Source organism: Echiichthys vipera (genome assembly GCF_963691815.1).
Source record: "Echiichthys vipera genome assembly, chromosome: 13".
Taxonomy (NCBI): Eukaryota; Metazoa; Chordata; class Actinopteri; order Perciformes; family Trachinidae; genus Echiichthys; species Echiichthys vipera.
Window position 1 is genome coordinate 23,201,554 of NC_139838.1, and position 19,517 is coordinate 23,221,070.

General features: G+C 40.4%; 1 protein-coding gene across 1 annotated transcript; it reads left to right on the forward strand.

Moving 5' to 3' along the window:
• Nucleotides 1–1,415: 1,415 nt before the first annotated feature.
• Nucleotides 1,416–19,303, forward strand: cap1 (CAP, adenylate cyclase-associated protein 1 (yeast)). Its single transcript, XM_083925133.1, has 13 exons — nt 1,416–1,562; nt 8,440–8,544; nt 10,104–10,204; nt 10,832–10,909; nt 11,412–11,555; nt 12,264–12,349; nt 13,520–13,625; nt 14,941–15,133; nt 15,470–15,651; nt 15,931–16,054; nt 17,098–17,180; nt 17,631–17,774; nt 18,063–19,303. The coding sequence occupies exons 2-13, from the start codon at nt 8,442–8,444 to the stop codon at nt 18,144–18,146; spliced, it is 1,428 nt and encodes a 475-aa protein (XP_083781259.1). The 5' UTR covers nt 1,416–1,562; nt 8,440–8,441; the 3' UTR covers nt 18,147–19,303.
• Nucleotides 19,304–19,517: the final 214 nt, after the last annotated feature.

Below are 19,517 nucleotides of genomic sequence, written 5' to 3' on the forward strand. Positions count from 1 at the left end.
CCACATTATTCACTGACTGTTAACCCATGAACTTCAGCACTGATGCACTGACCCTCGTGAGCCATCATTGCACTCACTGTTTGTTTTCTCTGTGACTTTTATGAGCCCACTGACCTCAAACTGCTCCATTTACAGCTTGTGAGATGATGGCGTCCATAACAATTGTTGTGGATGATTGCCCCTTTGGTTATGTAATTTCACCTCCTGATGACAGAAGATGGAAGCAGAGTTCAGTAAATATTTGATATCAGTGACTGTGGGACGGGGAACATTTGACAAGTAGCATAAGATTTAAATAACGGACCAAGATTAAGTGATCTCACTTTTACTTGCAGCATATTATACTACAAAAGTAGGTAAAAGTAACAATTAGTTGACCAGTCGAACAACAGAAAACTAATTGTCAAACATTTTGATAATTGATTGACAGTACAAGTCATGTTTAAAAGGGAGATTCACTGTTTTGTGCTTCTCAAAAAGTGAATATTTGCTGTTTTATTCTATTTAATATTGTAAATTAAAGTTGTCAGATTGTTGTTGGAGAGCAGAAGCATTTTGATTATGTCAATTTGGGCTCTGAGGAATTGTGATGGGCTCTATTTCCTGACATTTTACAGAATAGAGTATTATCAAAGTCAAAGTCAGCTTTGTCAACTCTGCAGTATGTGCCAGACATACACAGGGATTGAAATTATGTTTTCTCTCTGACCCATGATGCAATAGTACAATATATATATACAATAAATAAATAACATCTAAATTCTAAATAGTGCAATAGAAATAGAAAACACAAAAAACTGAATAGTGCAAAGAAATAGAAAAACAGGAGATGGAAATGTGCAATGTACTGGACACACTGTACAATATATCAACTATATGAATATAAATACAACAATTAAGGGCACTAAAGAAGTGGAAAGTGACGAGTGCTGTTCCTGATGGTGGCAATTGAAAGTAAAAATAAATTGAGTGTTTCCTAGAGTTGCATCCCTAAAGCGTGAGTGCAGAACAGATTATCAGAATGGAAAGATTTGCACTGTTGATGCATATTTTCTCATTTTTCTATCTCTTGTGAGTGTTTTTGAACATTCCCATTATGTAAAAAAAACTCCAGTTTACTTGTGTACTCATGCATCCTCACACCAGAGGCCAGAACAGCTCAGCAAACATGTTGAAGCATGACAAAGCACAAGAAGCACGCATGATGCTTCCTGCAGTGATCATGCAGACTGCATATGGGTGTGTACATGGTGTTCCTGGGGTTTTTAGCTGCTTTAAAGGGAAATAATGACATGCCTGCTGAATAGCTTTCAGATATATCATGAGAGGAAGGAAAAGCAGTCTTTTTTTCATCGTAATATTGCTGCCCTCTGCCTCTCACGCTCCTTATATGGGAAAGGAATTAGTTGCGCGAACAAGGGCGGAAACGCGGCGGCGCGGTGACAGCTGGGTAAATTCACCGACATACAGGAAGACGAAAGTCCAGTCTGCCCCTGCACACTGCTGCACACTCCAACCGCGATAACAAGGACCAAATCACTGCTTGTTGGCCAGTTTAGCAGGTAAGCGGCATGTTGTGATGTTCGTCACGCTTTTAACGTTTTTTTTTTCGCCATAGCGTCAAAAGCGAAAAAAGACAACACCGCGCCGCCGCTTCCTTCTCTCCGCCGCATCGAATCATTCATAAATTATTTGTTGAAATCGGTGTGATGCTAACACACCCTGCTAGCTGTGGGGGCTAAAATCGCGACATCTGACGCTGAACCGTTCGCTGACATATCTTTAAATGCTCTCGACCTTCTGTTCACTTCTTCTTTTCTGTTTGTGAGACGTGTCTGTTCGCTGAAAATTTGGGAACTTCTTTCTTCTTTTTTTTGTCTGCAGACTAGAGCAGCGTTAGCTAACACAGGGAGGGGTGTGTGAGAGGAAGAGAAATCCAGGAAATGCCGAAACAAGACAGCAGACACTCCACGGCAGGAAGAGAGGGGGCTTAACAACACGTACAACTCCGATTAACTTAATGTTTTTATCAGGTTATCAAGCAGAAACAGTTTGACAGTTAGCTAACTCTCATTGTCGCCCGGTGGTGTTGTGACAAATGTTGTTACCGCCGCGAACTGCTTCCTCCTCGATGAAGCAACCGTTTACCGTTAGAACAAGTTTTAACGTTATTTAAGGAAACTTAGGTTATCTGTTAAAACTCAAGTTGTCACAATGTCTCCTCATTCTGTCTAATGTAATCGAGACTTGACTTGTAGGTAACGGTTTGTTGGTTAGGGGTGAACCACATTGACAGGGGACGCAGAATTTTACAGTACACCCACCGGCTCTGCTAGCTTTAGCTTTAACGGCTCTCCCGTTCGCCCGTTGGTGTTATGATACATTTTGTAACCCCTGCAAACTAAATATGCACAATAATAAATAATTGTATAAATAAATACAATGATAAATGAATGCCTTCAATTTATTTCTACTTTTTTGTTCACCTACATTTGTTTATTTCTGTGTCCATATGTTAACGAGCTAGAAGGTCCAATTTATTCCTTTATTTCAGCATTTTTTTATTAATTAAATAATTTATTAATGCATTTATTCCTGTAAGTATTTATTTATTGAGACTTAAGTCAGGTTTAGTCCTCCATCCTTAAAGGTTGATTATGTAGAATCTTTATGAAAAGCTATATTTATATATAAAAATAAATACAACCATGCTGCGTTTTTGCAGGGTACAGAATGAAAGTATTGTTTTTTCCATTAAAAAAATACATTTAGTCTGAATTAATATTTTAATTTTTTCTTTACGGGTTTGACAATGACTTTCTCTCACGTTCTGTTTACATTGTACCAGCCAATAGCGTTAGGCATTGCAGGTTGCCAGGTTTGTCTGTTGTTTGGTGCAGCTACTGTAGGCTGGCACTGGTGAAATTAAGTTTGCCAATCCTGCAGCTGCGTTATTTGTCCCACTACCTGAGTGACCGCAGACAGGCTAAAACGAGAGTCAATATAGGCCAAGCATTGACTCAATGGACTGACGTTAAGGAGTTCAATGGCATTAAAACGCACGCTGAAAAGACTTTCTCCTTGATCAGTAAGCCGACTTTTATGTTTACTTTGCAGTAACGGCTAACGCTAACTGTCAGTCAAACTCCTCTGCAATACTTGTTTTTATGGTTCGATTTACCGACTCCGGTCTCCTGTTGGCTACTGGGCCGGGTCTGACCAACCTGGCAACACAACTGCTTTTAATTATACTTTGTTTTTGCGACTACAATCTTGAGACACTAGATGGTGGTGCTCTGCTCATTCTCCATATTCAACCTTTAACTTGTACGTAACGTCGGTCACTCACCGGCTCCGCTCGCTTTAGCTGTAGCTTAGCAACCATCGTTGGCCGTCTGGTGGAAACATCAGCAGTGATCACATTAACGTCAGCGGCTTTGAACTGGGTTTGTTGGAGCCCTGAGCCCACTGAAGTAGGACCGTTTAGGCAAGTTTGAGCTCACCGCCGTTGCCTTGGCCTACTTCTCTTCGACAAACAAGAAATAATGTGTTTTTTGTTTTATACCATGCAAATAGACACACGACACACACCCTTCTTTATGCCTGAGTGCCCCCAGGCAGAGCAACCCTCACTCAGGCCTAACCTACTTCACTCCCCCTGCATGCTAAATGTGCTTTATGCAGAACATTTGTGCCATATGTCACAAAAGTAGGTCTATGAATATAGTTTCTGCATATTGAAGGAAGACCAAGAGCTCTAATGCAGAAGAAGCACATGTAAATGCATCATTTAATAGACTACACGTGGCTCTTTCTTTAAAAATATATTTTTATATAATTTAATATTACTTATGGACATTTTCTTCTAAGAGACAAACAGTAGCCCACGCCCTTCTGCAACAACAACACAAATATTTACTTCACAAGTGTAAAACTCTTTTGTAAAATGAACATTTAGGTTGACGTGGCCTTCATCACTGCATATATGATCCACTGTGGTACTTTTTTAATATTCTTTGTCTGAAACTTAGTTTAAAAGGATACGGGTGGGGATTTTCCCTTTCTTCTGCTGTCAGCAAATCCCATGAAAGGCCAAAAACACTCAATTCTCTCTGACTCCCTACCCTGTCTGTGGCAAAAGCCAAGTTACAAATATAGAAACATTTTATTTAAATGCTGAGTCATTCTCTACATCAGCTGGGACCTGTGGTTTTTAGCAGAATCACTCAAACTAACTACATAGTTGTTTGGTTGGGCTGTTATCCGTTGTGATCCACATACAATGCTGGTTAGTACGATCGATTTATTGTCTGTTTTGGTGATTTTGTGTTGAGTTTGTTGACATGAAATAAGTATCACCAGGCTTATCCTTTTTAACTTTAAGGATCCAAGCATAAGAACGGCACAATTTCTTAAATGCTAGATAAAAAAGCAGCTATGCGCTCTTGTTTCTCCACCTCTGAAGTTGCGGTTAAGCCCAGTTTTGCCTTTTTTTAGTGCTTCAATCCAAGGAAAATGTTATGAAAGGCTTGACTCCATGTCTGTAGTCATCGCTAAATCCGCCCTCTCACGTCTTTGAGTTGTTTCCATCGACCGTGTGGCGTTTCATCGGTGTTCAGCAGCACTCGGTTTAATCTACGTGGTCACTTTTACATTAGAGCACTTTCAGAAATGTTCCCTAAACTGATGTAGCAGAACCGGAAGAAGTTTGTTAGTGTTGTTTTATAAGCAGCTTGTTATCTGCAGTGCATTTTGTAAGCAACTGAAGCATTTAGCTGCTTGTTTTTCCTCTTGTATACACCTCTTTAAAAGCCGCGCCCTTCCTATTGATGGTGAGTCATTTCTCATCTGAGACCAGGAAATGTAACGTTTTGAACTCCAGTATCTGCAGGTACGCCGTAAAAGGATATTAAGGCATTTGGGTCAAGGGTAGTGAGGTTGTGTGTCCTGCTTTGCTCTACTTTTGTCTCCATGCTTTGTGGAGAAATTAATTTACTGCAATGAGTGAGTTAGAAAAAGGGAAGTTGAGGCGTTTTGAAATGTGACGATATGAACGTATCACCACCTCTCCTAGAGAAGCACGTTTTTAGGTGAAAGTAATATAATATGCTGCTAATGCACTGCCCTTTTCATATGACTTCACTCAACAGCTTTAAGGCTGACATTATGTATAACCTGCCTCACCCAAAGGTGCTTTGAGGCACCATTATACGGCTACGACAGCATGATTAATACTGGCATCAGCAGAAAGTTTGGGTAGCTTGAAGCACTTCTAGCAACTTCACCTGCTGTACATTAAAACAAGAGAAAACATAACATCTATTTACCTGTGATGTTAACAACAGTTATTTAGTTTGTTTGACTTATTACAGGGTTCTTATGGGTGCTGGAAAACCTTAAAACACTTGAATATAACACAGTGTTTTAAAGCTTTTTTTTTTAATCAAGTGCTTGAAATGAAGATTATATAGGATGATGAGATCTACATGATACGTTGTTTTCCTTTTAATGTTTCACCCTTCTGTAGAACGCTGTCATGAAACCTCATTTCAGTGGTTTAATAAAGCACAATAATCTAATTTAATGTGACACAAAGTGCAATAATCAGTACTTCGTATATACTGTACATTTACTGCAGCTGTAAAGTGCTGGTAAAGCTTGAAAAGTGCTTGAATTTGACTTTGGAAAAGATGTAGGAACATTTGATATCCTGAGAGAGAAACTTTGTTTTTCGACCTTTCCTGATGTACAGCTAAATGAATAAGCACAACTTCAAATCTGATCCAACAAAAAGTAAACGATCATGACTCAAATGTTCATTAGACTCATGATCGTTTACTTTAGTTTATATTTTTCTACAAAAGCCTTGGACAAATTTCTAGAATGTTAAATGTTTTTTCAAAAACAGAAGAAGAAACGTGATCTTTACCAAAATAAAAACACGTAAAATTGTCTCTTTTTTTTCCTGAGTAAATCATGAATGATCTAAAATAGATAGATAGATAACTTTATTTATCCCCGAGGGGAAATTAGGTCATCGTAGCAGCGGTACAGAGCAATCAGAAGTATTAAAATAAGATAAAATAACAAGATTATGAATTTGCCCAGACATTTCCCTACAAAAATATTGATGTTTGATATCCAGCTAAGGAAGTCGCGGACGATACCAGAATTTTAGACTTAAAAAAAAAAGTCCATGACACACAAATAGAATAATTTTTGTCTTAGACTGGCGTCCTGTCCAGGGTGTACCCCGCCTCACGCCCAATGTCAGCTGGGATCCGCTGCAGCCCCCCCGCGACCCCGACAGGGACAAGCGGTTGAAGATGAATGAATGATACAGTAAAAACTCACTGAATAAAAACCAACACAGTTGATTTTCTTCCCCCGTTGTTTTTGTGCATCCTTGCGTTGAAAACCTGATTGTAGATCTGCTTTTTTTAGATTTGACACTTTCGATAATATCAAATGTGGATATCTTATTACTCAGCATTACTTCTATGAATCAAAATTAAGTGACAACCCATTTATACAACTAAATCTAATTTTCCCTGTTTTACAAACAGGAAAGTGCCTTCAAATGTGCCTCTAGCTTCGTCTGTCACAGCCAAAAATGTCACGAGATACTTTGAGATTTAGTTCAGTCCCTGCGTAGTGAAAGTGACACTGAAGCGGCGGGTTTATCTTGCGTGCACTCATTAGTGAGAGTGGTCGTCGTGTCCCTGTTCACCGTCAGCCAGGTGCAAATACCCGAGAGCGGACACACACTCAGTCACACAGGCGAAGGCAGCGTCGTGTTACAGACGTCTTATGTAATGTTGGCTTTTCTCATTAGGCGTGTACAGGATTATTATGTTGGACTTGGATAGAAGTTGGTTAATAATGGACTTAAAGTGGTAAGTAAGGATAATCGGTTGGCACGCGTTCATTACTGTTAACTCTATCGTAATGTCTCTTTTGCTCTGTGAGTGCGTCCTTAGTTTAAACTGTAGCTGCTTGATGAAAAAACAGGCATCAGCAGGTGACATAGTTGGGATAACAGGGCAGGTCTGCACTCTGCAGAGACTCCGCACTGACTTGTAATGATCTACATACCTTTACTCAGCAAGTCCTGACCTGCTTACAAACAAACCCGGTCTGCTTTTTGTTACTCAACCGCTGTACGGATAAAACTCAGTGGCTCTAACTACAAGGAAACAAAGTGCCTCCCTAGAATTTAAAAATGTACATTTGAGCGTCTATTAAATCAAACTGGAGGACTTGATCTGAGCGTAGGGATGGGAATTTATAAGATCTTTTTGATATCAATGTGTGTATCGATTCTGCTTCTGTCTGATTCTTTATTGAGTCCTGATACGGCCAAAATCTTCTATCTCGATATAGATCATTTAATTCCTCAATAAAGATATAAATCACAATGTAGCATGTATGAAACAACCACACGGTAAAGCCTGTTTTTAGCCTGTTAGAAACTCAAAATATTTACATCACATTTCTGTAGGTTTGTGCTTATTATCAATGTAGATGATATAATTGTGTATAGTGATATTTCGATATATGATTTCATCACGATGCAATTCCATGGAAAGTAGTGATAGACTGATATATCGCAGCAGCCAGCATCGGCCGATACACGTAAAAAACACAAATATCGGCCGATGCAGGCGGCTGCGCTTGCCGATAGTTTTTTCCCACTATTATTTACAGACTGGCGTCCACAGACAGCTCTGTGTTGCTGGAGATGCCTTTTTTAAGTTCAATAAATGTTCCTTTTTTTTTTTTTAAATTGAGACTCGTCACATTTGTTGTCGTCATTGTGTTATTTTGTGATGTAAATTGAGGGAAAAGTAGTGAAGGCTCCAAATATCGGCTCAAGAAAATCGGCAGTCCGTATCGATCGTTGGCCAAGGCTGATGGAAAGAAAATCGGTAACGACATCGACCCTAAAAGAGATCCGTATCGGTCGATCCCTAATGGAAAGACGATGAATGAATCTAGACTGTAAAGTGTTTCTTTTTAGTCACGTGAGCGATGAATGTTCTGTGATCCGTACGCTGATGTGATGTAAATATAAAGAAAAAAAGCTCCCTCAGTGAACGTGTCTTAACATCGCAATGTAGGAAAAAAAACACGTGCTCAGTATCCGGAGCACAGCTGTTTGTTATGCTACTAAAATAGCAGATTTTTAATTGCTGTAATTGCCTCCACCTTGTCTCCCAGGAGTGAATCAGTCCCCAATTAGAAGACTGCTAGAACAGAAAGTGCCGCCGTGTCCCGATGATTTAAAACATTGGGAAAAACACACCAATTAAGAGCTTTTTGAAGTGCAGAAGCTTACAGTTGAAGATAACAATGCTGCCATTGCTGAACAACAGGGTTTTAATGATGTACGGTGTGACCAGTAAACACTGTAACTCATGCTTCTTTTCTCCTCCACAGGTATGGCTGAGTTGGCGAGTCTGGTGCAGCGGCTGGAGGTGGCGGTGGGTCGTCTGGAGTCCATGTCGGGACCTGGAGGCAGCGACGGAGCCTCTGCTGGAGGAGGTAAATGATCGAGTATCATTAATATGGAATAATTATCATGAGGAAGATGTCTTATGAAAGAAGGATATCCTAGTCTACTTGAAATATGCGTCAGATAAATCAAGTTTTTTCATGTAGATGCCAAAACTGAGCCTAAAAGGAGATTTTGGGTGTTTTTATTTCCCAACTGTTGAAACACATTAGTGCTGCAGCAGACATTTAGTGCAGCTTCTCCTCATACAAACAAAGCTAATAAACCCCTTAGACCCAGACCTCCTATGTGGCTTTAAAGTGTTATGAGTTTGCATCTTAATTCAGCAATGTAGCAAAAAAAATCCTTCCATCAGGTAGGTAGTTAAATAAGAGCACTGCTGCCTATAATGTAGTTTGGACGTCACCATTCGTTGTTGTGAACTGTAAACTCTTGATTAAAGATGCAAAAAGAACCTTTCACTCCACAAACCAGACACGACAAACCCTCCCTCCTGCTGTCTTTATTATTAATAATAGAGGTTTTTACACAGATTCCAGCAACAGCGCCGCATGAAGGAACGCCCGAGCGCCGGCTTCTTGGTCCTTCGCGCAGACCAAAGCCCGGTCAGAACGCCGGCATTAAGAAAAGCAAAAGAGGCGTCAGCGTCTAGCGTGTGAGCCAATCTGCACCATTGAGCAACGAAGCTGATCTGACCCACAAACTTTAAATTTGTGTTAACTGTCAGTAGAGAGAAGGTCAGAGGCGGACTGTAGCGCCCGTGTGAGTTTGAGAGAGAACAGAGAGGGGAAGACTATTGCACGCAATGTTTCTGTAAGTTATTAATAACTTCGGCATCACTGCTGTGTGCTGTTCCACCCTGTTGGCTTTCCCATTCACACGGACGTCTGGTCGGTGCTGTTCAGCTCTGTGACTACCTCTGTCCCAGCTCAGCGGTGCAACAGATCCGTCACTTCTGTCGCTTTGTCTTTCAAACAGACGTCAGAGCGTAATAAAGAAACAGCTCTGCAACAAACAGGCGTGTGAAAGGGCCTCATGTCTGATAGAAAATGTTATTTTTGCAGTTAAGGAAGTGCAAAGAATGAAACTAAGCTGAAAGTAACAGTAACGCTTTTGCTTTTGAAAGCATATTTGTTGATTTAATATCTAATAAAACCTCTGGATGGAGGGAAATGTTGCAAATGACAAAATACTAAGAGGACATTGTGAATGGTTGTTCTTCTACTCCTTAATGTACAAAACAAAACCATGAACCAAAAACTTAAATACAAACCAGTGCACCATTCGCAGTGATTCATCTTTTTAAGACGGCTGGTCAAGTCACTGAAAAATGGTTATTTACCTTTAATACTGAATAATTAAAGACCTAATATCACATCTTATGCCATCATCTTGCTCATGATCTTAAATGTGTCGATCATGGTAATTATCAAGCAAAACTCTTTAATTTCTGTAGATATGCAGCTGCACTACAACTTTTATCTCTTCCTCTGTTTTATTTAATTTTATCCCGTTTTCATTTGACAACATCATGTTCTTTTCTAATGTTTAAATGCATTTGTATGCGTTGTGTTTTCCCCCTCTGTAGCTGTGTCGGCGTACGTCGAGGCCTTTGATGAGATCGTCAAAGGTCCCCTGGCTCAGTACCTCTCCCTCAGCCAGAAGATCGGGGGCGATGTCCAGAAACACGTAAGTTACAGTTCGGATGAGGAATAGTTTAAAATGTTGTTGTTACTTTCACGAAAATGTCTTTTCATTACATTGTACACACAATGATGCATTCAATTCACAATAACAATACATTTAAACATTTACATGAATGTAAAGTAGCAGATAAGAAGAATACAATTCTTATATTTGTCTGACGCTTTTCAACATAACACAAACATGTGATGACCTCCCCTGATTTCCCCGACCCTCGCACAGTTCTCACCAAATCAAATACTAAACCTATAGAACGGTTTATTCAATATGTACATCCAGCTACTCATCAAGTTTATATGATCCAATACATTTTGTTAAATACAGTCTTTTAAATTATATAATAATCGGACAACTTTTTAATTCATCCTCCAGTTAATTACAGTCAGTTCTGTCATTTCTGCTCAAGTTATTTTACTCTTTTACAAAAGGATTAGTCAGTCTGTGCTTCTCCTTTTTGTTTTTTCTAAGTCATGATATAATTACAAAACTCGACAATACTTGAATTTTTCTTGTAGTGTGCATGTGTGGGACTTGTTTAAGTGTGTAACTGTCGTGCAAAAACGCCAGTATGACGGATGTTTTGAACTAACTTCCCTCTCTCTCGTCTTCCAGGCAGACATGATGAAGCAGGCGTTCTGCAGTCAGAGACAACTCCTCGTAACAGCCTCCTCCTCCCAGAAGCCCTCCGATGTGAGTTAAACTCACTTCCTAATCGCCCGGTCACTTAATTATCTCACTTAACTAAACGGCATCGATTAATCAATCTCAGCCATTTGAATAATGCATGTGCTCGCCTCTTGTCTGTCATCCCTGCTGCCCCTTCCCTCTTTTATCTGTCGTGATGTTGTTTCTCCTCGTTTCCTGACCCGTTATATTTATTATATCATATTTTTACCTCCTATCAGGAGTACTGTAAGGGCTGCAACTAATTATTTTCATTGTCGATTAGTAGTTTGGTCTAGAAAATCAGTGTTTTCCAAAGTCCAAGATGACGTCCACTGATGAAGGGATGGTTACCGAACCTGATATTAAACAGGCTCGGGGGAAAGTTATGAAAGACCGTAGTCTTGATCAGCTCGGACACTAAAAATCTTTCTAACAATCTAAAACTTGAACATGCTTAAAATCAACCAGATGTGTGATTTATTTATTTTCTTTAACTGAGACTTTGTGTTGTCTCTTTCCCGTTCAGGCTGTTCTGACGACTCTCCTGCAGCCGGTGTCCAAAGCGATCCAGCAGGTGCAGGCTTTCCGCGAGCAGAACCGCACCTCGCCGCAGTTCAACCACCTTTCCGCCGTGAGCGAGAGCGTGCCCGCCCTCGGCTGGATCGCCCTGGTGAGACTGGGAAGGGCAGTGGTTAACGGGCAGGGAGGGCAGGCTTTTCAGGAACTGTTGTGCGTGGGCAGATAAACGAGTGTATAATGGCTGGAAACAAGCCGCCCTTTGATTCTGTCATCACTGTCACAGTTTCTCGGCCAACATGTCAACGAAAACAGAGCTGCACTGTTACAGTTTTGATGATTGACTCTTTGTTGCTTTTAATTCTCATGAATAATACATCAGGGTTTCAAATGCACATAAAAGATGCATTAAGTCTTGGTACGCCAACTCCAATATCTGAATTTATTACTTTTACCACTCACTTGTTGTACACTGTAGTACACACTTCTTATTTTTGGCATATTTTCTTTCTCGCTTCGAGTTGGATTAAAGGGTCAATACCACTAAATGAACATAAATATGAAACTTGAGTCACAGCTGTTTAGCTTGTGTTACTTTAACAGAACCAGGCTAGTGGTTTTCCCCTGCTTCCACTCTTTATGCTAATATAAGCTAATCCTCCTAGCTTCATATGTAGCATACAGATTTCTTTACTTCTTAAAAAAATATTTCTTTGGAAGGATCTGGGCATGCTTTTTTTTTAACTTGTCTCCAGTTATTCAAAGCTACTCCTCTAACTCTCGACAGGAAAGCGAATAACTGTATTTAATCTGAGTTTAGAAATGGATGCATTTGTGTTTACCTCTTGTTTTTGTGTCCCAGGCTCCTAAGCCGTGCCCCTATGTTAAAGAGATGCAGGATGCCGCCATGTTCTACACCAACCGTGTGCTCAAGGAATTCAAGGAAAAGTTAGTAAAGCTTTGTTATATTCTGCAGTGAAGCTGTCCACACCAGGGCTGTCGGTGGTGGTGGTGGTGGTGGTGTGGTTGTTCTTCTTCTTATCTTACCATCTTCGTCGATTAGTTGACCAATCTTATTTCCAACAAACCCATGATCTCATCTCCGTAAACACCAGAATTAAAATGGTGCTTTTCCATGATTGTTTACGCAGAAACTCAGTTTTTTTTATCGGCCTCCTCCTCTTTCTCCTTTTTCTCTCCTTCTTTTCTCCTTCAACTTATTCTCTTATTATTTTCTCTTTCTCCTCCCCGTCTCTCCTGCTTCTTCTCTTCTCCTCTTTCCTTCATTCTTTTCTCCTTCTCTCCTCATCTTCTTCTCTCCTTATTCTCCTTCTCTCCTCTCATACTAGTCCACACGCTAATTTTAGCAACGCAACCTTTTGCTGTTTTATAAACGTCTGATGACTAAAATGGTCAGATAAACCTTCATAAGCAGCCAAGCAGTTTGCTCAACCATCTGTCTTCCATCTTTACTTCCTCCAGGCTCTTTTTTTTTTTTTTTTTCCCTTTCTAAACTTCAGATTTACTGAGTCAGCGCTGCCACACGACACACTGACACATGTGGCTGCTAGACTTCCTGTATTTAGACCTGGAATCAAAGCTTTTGTGTTTATGAGCAGAGTTACAGTCAAGTTAGAAGGTAGAGGTCTAAAATCAGCCTGCTAGTGCTGATCAGCTGCACAGAAACGGCTTTTATTCAAACGTGTCAGTGAGCTCTCTGCAGAGTTGAACGCTGTTAACGAATAGAAAGCAACAGTTCATAAAGTGTAAGATGTGTAAGACTGAAAACTCACCTGTTCAGACTGCACCTTGGTCCATGAATCAGTAAAACAAAAGCATCTAAATTAAGCACTTGAACCTGTTTTACTTGATATATTCTTATGTACTGGCATGATTCTTGCACTTTTTCTGTAATATCTTCATGGTTGAATGCACTTATTATGAGTCGGTTTGGATAAAAGCGTAGATGAATGAATGTAATGTAAAAGAAACTTTAAATCTCTTGTTTTGTTTCTGCTCTGCGTCTCTGGTATTGTCTGTTTTCCTGTCAAACACAGACAATAAATCGCTAGAGAGGAAAAATAAAAATAAAATGCCGTTTCCGTCTCTTCGTCACAGGGACAAGACACACGTGGACTGGGTGAAGGCCTACGTCTCCATCTGGACTGAGCTGCAAAACTACATCAAACAGCACCACCTCACCGGGCTGACCTGGAGCAAGAGCGTGAGTCTTAGGAGAATAACACGTAGGAATCCTTAAAAAAGCAGACGTACGAGTGAAGACGTTACTCCCACTTACAGTGTAAGAGTAACATTTAAGAGCGGCTCTGAAGGGGCCGAATGATTAATCACATGTATGTTCTTGGCGGCCAATCGGAGAAGAGGATATACCTGATTTTACCCAGTGACCTATTCCTCAACTAGCAATAAGGATGTGACATTAACAACCATCTCATATATTTGCAATATATGTATACAATTTTAGAAATGGGGGTACAATTTCGAGAAAGAAAACAAAGTCAAGCGAGTAGATGAGCTACATCAGAGAAATCTAAAGCTCTATTCAGACGGGATTAGTTTAATGTGGGGACATGAGGTAAGGTCATTTTTACCAAAAGTTGTGTCAGTAATTATTCCAGAGGATAGTCAGTAAAAATACGGCGATTTTCACCTTCTGTAAAACGGTCTGGGAAAAATACCTCAGGTAAAACTAATACCAGCCAAATACGACCCTCTGTAAAACATACGTTGATATTCCCTCATATCTTTTTCGTATCTTTTTTTGAGCTTGGAGGCGCTTGAAGAAGCTTTTCAGGCTTTTTTAATCGCTTTTTTTAGATGATCGATTCTGTCCTTTAGTTTCGCGTTTACTTAATTTTGTGATATAAGGAAAGTTACACAGCACGCACATGGAGACAGAGGTGACGTAGTGCGTAAATCGAGTAACCCCTCCCACCTTTGGTAGAATCAGGGATTTGTTAATATTTATATTACAGACGTCCTGAGGTAAAACTATTTTACCCCACCTCCCCACATTTAACTAATCCTTTTCGCAAAGGGCTAAAGGAGAATTTAGCACCACACGGACAAATGCAGACAATAAAGATGCATGAAAAGTGAAATCAAAGCCAGCTTTACTCTGGTTGTTTACACCCATGATAAATGTAAAAAGAAGAAGTCTAACGTGTTCAAATAAAACCACAAATAAACTTGTTTTTAGTTATAAATAATTATAAATACGTTACGATTTTAAAAGTAGCAAGTACTGATGATCGTAGTCCTCTGAATCAGACTCGAACATATTGTTCAGTGAGCAATAATATGTCAAATAACCATTAATAAATAATAATAGCTTTTATTCTTAAGTTTAAGTAGTAAAGAATAGTTTTCACTTGTATCTTATTTTACTGATATCTGGTTATGGTGTATGTTAATTTTAGCTTTTCGTCTTAGACTCAAACGTTCTATAGTTTTATATAACATACTGCGGCATCAGATGTCTTTTAGTTACAGTGTTTCTGACTCGCTGTCCACCTCAGGGTCCCATCGCGTCGGCCTCTGCAGCTCCCCCACCTCCTCCTGCTGGTGGATGTCCTCCCCCACCTCCCCCTGGACCTCCTCCACCCCCCATGGACTTGAGCGGATCTTCTGGCGGCGGTGGCGGCGATGCTGGTGCTGACAATCGTAACGCTTTGTTCGCCGCCATCAATCAGGGATCGGACATCACCAGGGGTAGGTGACCAGAGGAGCTGCTGATTTTTTGTTATACTTTCTGGCTGTTTTTTAGTATTTATGCACATGACTTTTGTTTGATTTCTTGATTTATATCATATTTATAAGGTCAAATTCTCTTTAAGGTAACTATAAATGTATGTCAAGTTATGGGAGTGTGGTGTGGAGCACAAAGTAAAATATTTCCCTCTGAATTGTAGTGATGTTAAAGTTTCAAGTACCTCAAATTTATGTTGAAGATCAGTGCTTAGTAAAATGTACTTTGTAAATCCTCTTATATGTATTATAACACTGTAGGACTAACGATGTGTTTCCCCCTTTCCTTGACCCCCGCAGGCCTGAAGCACGTGAGCGACAAGGAGAAGACCCACAAGAATCCTAACCTGAGGGGTACGGGTGCTCCAGTACGCTCCGGACCAAAACCTTTCGCCTCCCCGACTCCCCGACCTGCCGCGGTGGCCGCCCCGACCCGCACGCAGCCCCCTGTGCTTGAGCTGGACGGGAAGAAGTGGAAAGTGGTAAGTTGCCAGTTCACTCTCAGTAAAACGTTACAGAGAATGTTAGAAGTTACAGCCTGTCTGACGTGTTTTAACTTGTATCCGTTGTCCCTGTAAAAGGAAAGACACTGAAAAGAGGAATGATGAATCGTTTTTGTGGCTTCTATCTGGAAGGATTTGTTTATGCAGCAGGCTGATGGACCAGCTATCCTTTTTATAGCAACTCTTCTATTGTCTCATCAATACATTAACTATACTTTCTTGTTAACTCTTTTTTTTAACTCTTCTCGCCCTCTGCAGGAGAACCAAGAGGGAGTGCAGGACCTGGTGATCAGTGACACTGAGCTGAAACAGGTGGTTTATGCTTACAAGTGTAACAAGAGCACCCTGCAGGTCAAGGGCAAAATCAACTCCATCACTTTAGGTAAGAACACAACTGTGGGGGTACTTTGGATTACCGCACGGGGGTACATGAGATTACGCATTTATGATTCATAATTCCCCATTTATTATTCAGCATTCCTGTTTTATCGCAATCACGATTTCTGGTTGAAATGTAGCGAGTGTTTTTGCATTTTAAAGACTTTTCTTTCTACCAAAACTGTACTTCCAAAGAGCGTGCATTACTGAAAAATGTTTGAGAACCACTGATTTAGAGGCAGTTAAGCTCACATATGATTATCTTTTAAGCCATAAGTTTTAAATCTGCTTGGAAGTCATAGAAGTCATTTTTAACTTCAGAACTTTGCCAGTATCATCACAAATTTACGTTTTCTTCAGTATCAAAGTAATCAGTAAAAGTTTTCTGTACACACATGGGAACACCGCAGAGAGGAACTGCTAATGGCTAACATACTTTTAATGAGGCCACTTTGCAAAAATGTAAATTCAATTTTTATTTATAGTGCCAAATCATAACAAAAGTTATCTCAAGACACTTTACAGAGTAGGTAAAGACCACACTCTGACTTATTTATGATTTATATAAACCCAACAATTCCCCCGTAGAGTAAAGTGGCAACGAAAACCTTCCCTATAACAGACAGGAACGTCGGACAGACCCAGCTCTGTGGAGGACGGACATCTGTCTGCACCGGTTGGGGAGGAAGAAAAGGAGAGAGAAAGAGGGAGAGAAAAGATGGACAGAGAGAGAGAGAGACAAAGACAGACAAAGACACCCAGGCATTAAAAAAAAACTTGTAACCTATCCTCCAGAACGTGAAGTGTGTGTGCAGATTTCCGACATGTCCTATCAATGTAAATTAATTGTCAATTTTCCCAGTTGAGAACTCATTTTTCTGATTCTTTCAAAACCACATGAATGCAGCACAAATACAAATCTCACAATGGTAAAGAAAATGAAAGATAATTAAATGCATCCACTCTGATATGCAAAGGATTCTGCAGGTAATACAATACATGCCTACACGCGCACTTCTGACCCGTAAATATGTTTGTCTCCATCAGACAACTGTAAGAAAGTGGGCCTGGTGTTTGATGACGTCGTGGGAATCGTAGAAGTTATCAACTGCAAGGATGTCAAGGTCCAGGTGTGTAAAATCACGGTGTAATCACAAAGTGCTGTTTTTTTAAAAGAGATGGAGACAAAGGGACGTCTCAGCAGTGACGGTGCGATGTTGATGTTTGAGTCCTGCTCACTGGCTTTCGTCCTGTCACCCTTCAGTTGTTTTTGTCTTTTGCTGAACATTGATGCATTTCTCATGAACATCCTGCTTTATATTCATGTAGTTACACAATGCAAGCTGCTCAGCGCTTTGACCACAGAGGGAGCAGTGCAGAGAACTGTCTCCCATCAGATACAACAGAAATAAATACAGCTTCTCTTGGGGCGTATGTCCTCATCGCGTCTTTTTCTGGCAAAGAGCTCCTGTACCTTTTCTCTAATGGCCACATATGATATCTCCTCATTGGGAACAAATACAAAAAGACACTGGTGCTCCGAAAGAAACGAAAATCAGCAGCTGCCTTCTTGTATCCAGGTCATGGGTAAGATCCCCACCATCTCCATCAACAAGACGGACGGTTGCCATGTCTACCTGAGCAACGACTCTCTGAGCTGCGAGATCATCAGCGCCAAGAGCTCAGAGATGAACATCCTGGTACCCAACAGTGACGGAGAATTTGTGAGTAAATTAAAAAAATATATTTACAGGCGTTTAAATATGGTGGCATCTACATCCAACAAAAAGACCAAAACCAACAATTAATTCATTTGTGACTTTTATCATAGAAGATTTACGTCTTCAGTAGGAGCCGATGGGCTGAGAGCCACAGAGTAAAGATGGACGAACACTGTTGGTTTTGGTCTTTTCATGTTTATGTTGACAATAAGAAACGCGTAGAATCTTTCCGGTCATATCCTCCTTTTCTGTAAAACAAACACATAAAACATGACTTCTCTCTCCTCTCAGACGGAGCTCCCTGTTCCTGAGCAGTTCAAAACCGTCTGGGACGGCAAGAAGCTCGTTACCACATCAACAGAGATCGCCGGATAGACGGGGGCAGCATGTGAAATGGCGGCCCCTCCTCGACACCATCCCCACCTCCTTATTTTTGCAAATGCCTTCCTGACTGATCGACCACCCCACCAGCTAACTCACACTGTAGACTGAGATTTGGACCTCATGCGTTATATATCTCCCCCTTTTCCATCATTCCTATCTTCCTTCATCAGCCAATCACAGCTTAAGCTGTCCCTTCCATCAGCCAATGAGAGGACTGCTCGCTCTTATCTGGGGCAAAATCCTCCAGCCAATCAGCAGGGAGCGGCTTGTCGTTCAAATTGGTTTTCCCTGCGAGCACTTTTCAAAAAAACGTTCATGAGTTTTGCCAATAGCTTGGGATGCTCTGTGTGATATTTTGTGTCTACCTGGATGACGCTACGCTAAATTTAACATGTAGAATAGCCAACATGTGGGAACAGGATGTTCCTCTGCAGCCAATCAGGATGCTTCAGGCTGTTTTCTTTCTCCGCTTCCAGGTCAGGAGGGGTTGGTGTTGTGTTTTTAAAACATGTGGCCTGAAAGGTTTCTGTTCCATTATATGCAATTCACTGGTGAAGCACCCGTCAAACTAAGAGGATAATGGCATCCATAGCACACCTGCTGATGTTGATGACGATAATAATAATGATAATAACATTCATAGTGGATAATAATATTAAGAGCACTGTCAGAGCACATAAATAGAAGAAATACAATTTGTGTACACATCAAGAAACTCCATCTAGATGATGCTGGAACAATTAAAATAGCAGGAAAACGAATCATTCCTTGTGCTTTCCCTTGAACCCCACACATAAGGTAATTCCTGAGTCTTAAAAAACATTCCACGTAAAGGAGGCATGTAACAGAAAGTTTGCGATAAAGAGCAAAGAGTACAAAGGAGATGAGATTTAATGATGTAATCATCGATTCTTCACCTCCACCTTGGTCTCTAGATTGGAAATATCCGCTGTAACCATCTGTATAGAGATTAATAATCTTTAAAACACGAGTCCGACCATCGACGTCTGCACTCTTTGGTTATCTTCAGCGCTTCTTTTATATTGTCTCTTATTTTCTTTTTACCTCCTTTTTCTGTTTTGGGTCCAAATATCAGAATATCCTGCTCATTAGTACTGGAGACATCATTAAAAAATGTTGCAATACAATGTGCAGTTTTGTTTCTTTATTGATTAAACATTTCACTTTTTAAACGCACGTTATTTTCTGCTGCTACAGTTCGGTCATTTTAAAACGATAAAACTCAGTTTGGTGGCGTCTTTCAGTGGCGTGGGCTCACAGGAGTTTTGTCTTCACCTATACCAGGAGTGCCCAACCCTGCTCCTGGAGGGCCACTGTCCTGCATGTTTTAGGTTAATCTCT

Coding starts and splice junctions, on each gene's coding strand:
- cap1 (XM_083925133.1), top strand. CDS start 8,442: ATGGCTGAGTTGGCGAGTCTGGTGCAGCGGCTGGAGGTGGCGGTGGGT. Junction 13,626..14,940: donor GGCTGACCTGGAGCAAGAGC/GTGAGTCTTAGG, acceptor TGTCCACCTCAG/GGTCCCATCGCGTCGGCCTC. Junction 16,055..17,097: donor AATCAACTCCATCACTTTAG/GTAAGAACACAA, acceptor TGTCTCCATCAG/ACAACTGTAAGAAAGTGGGC.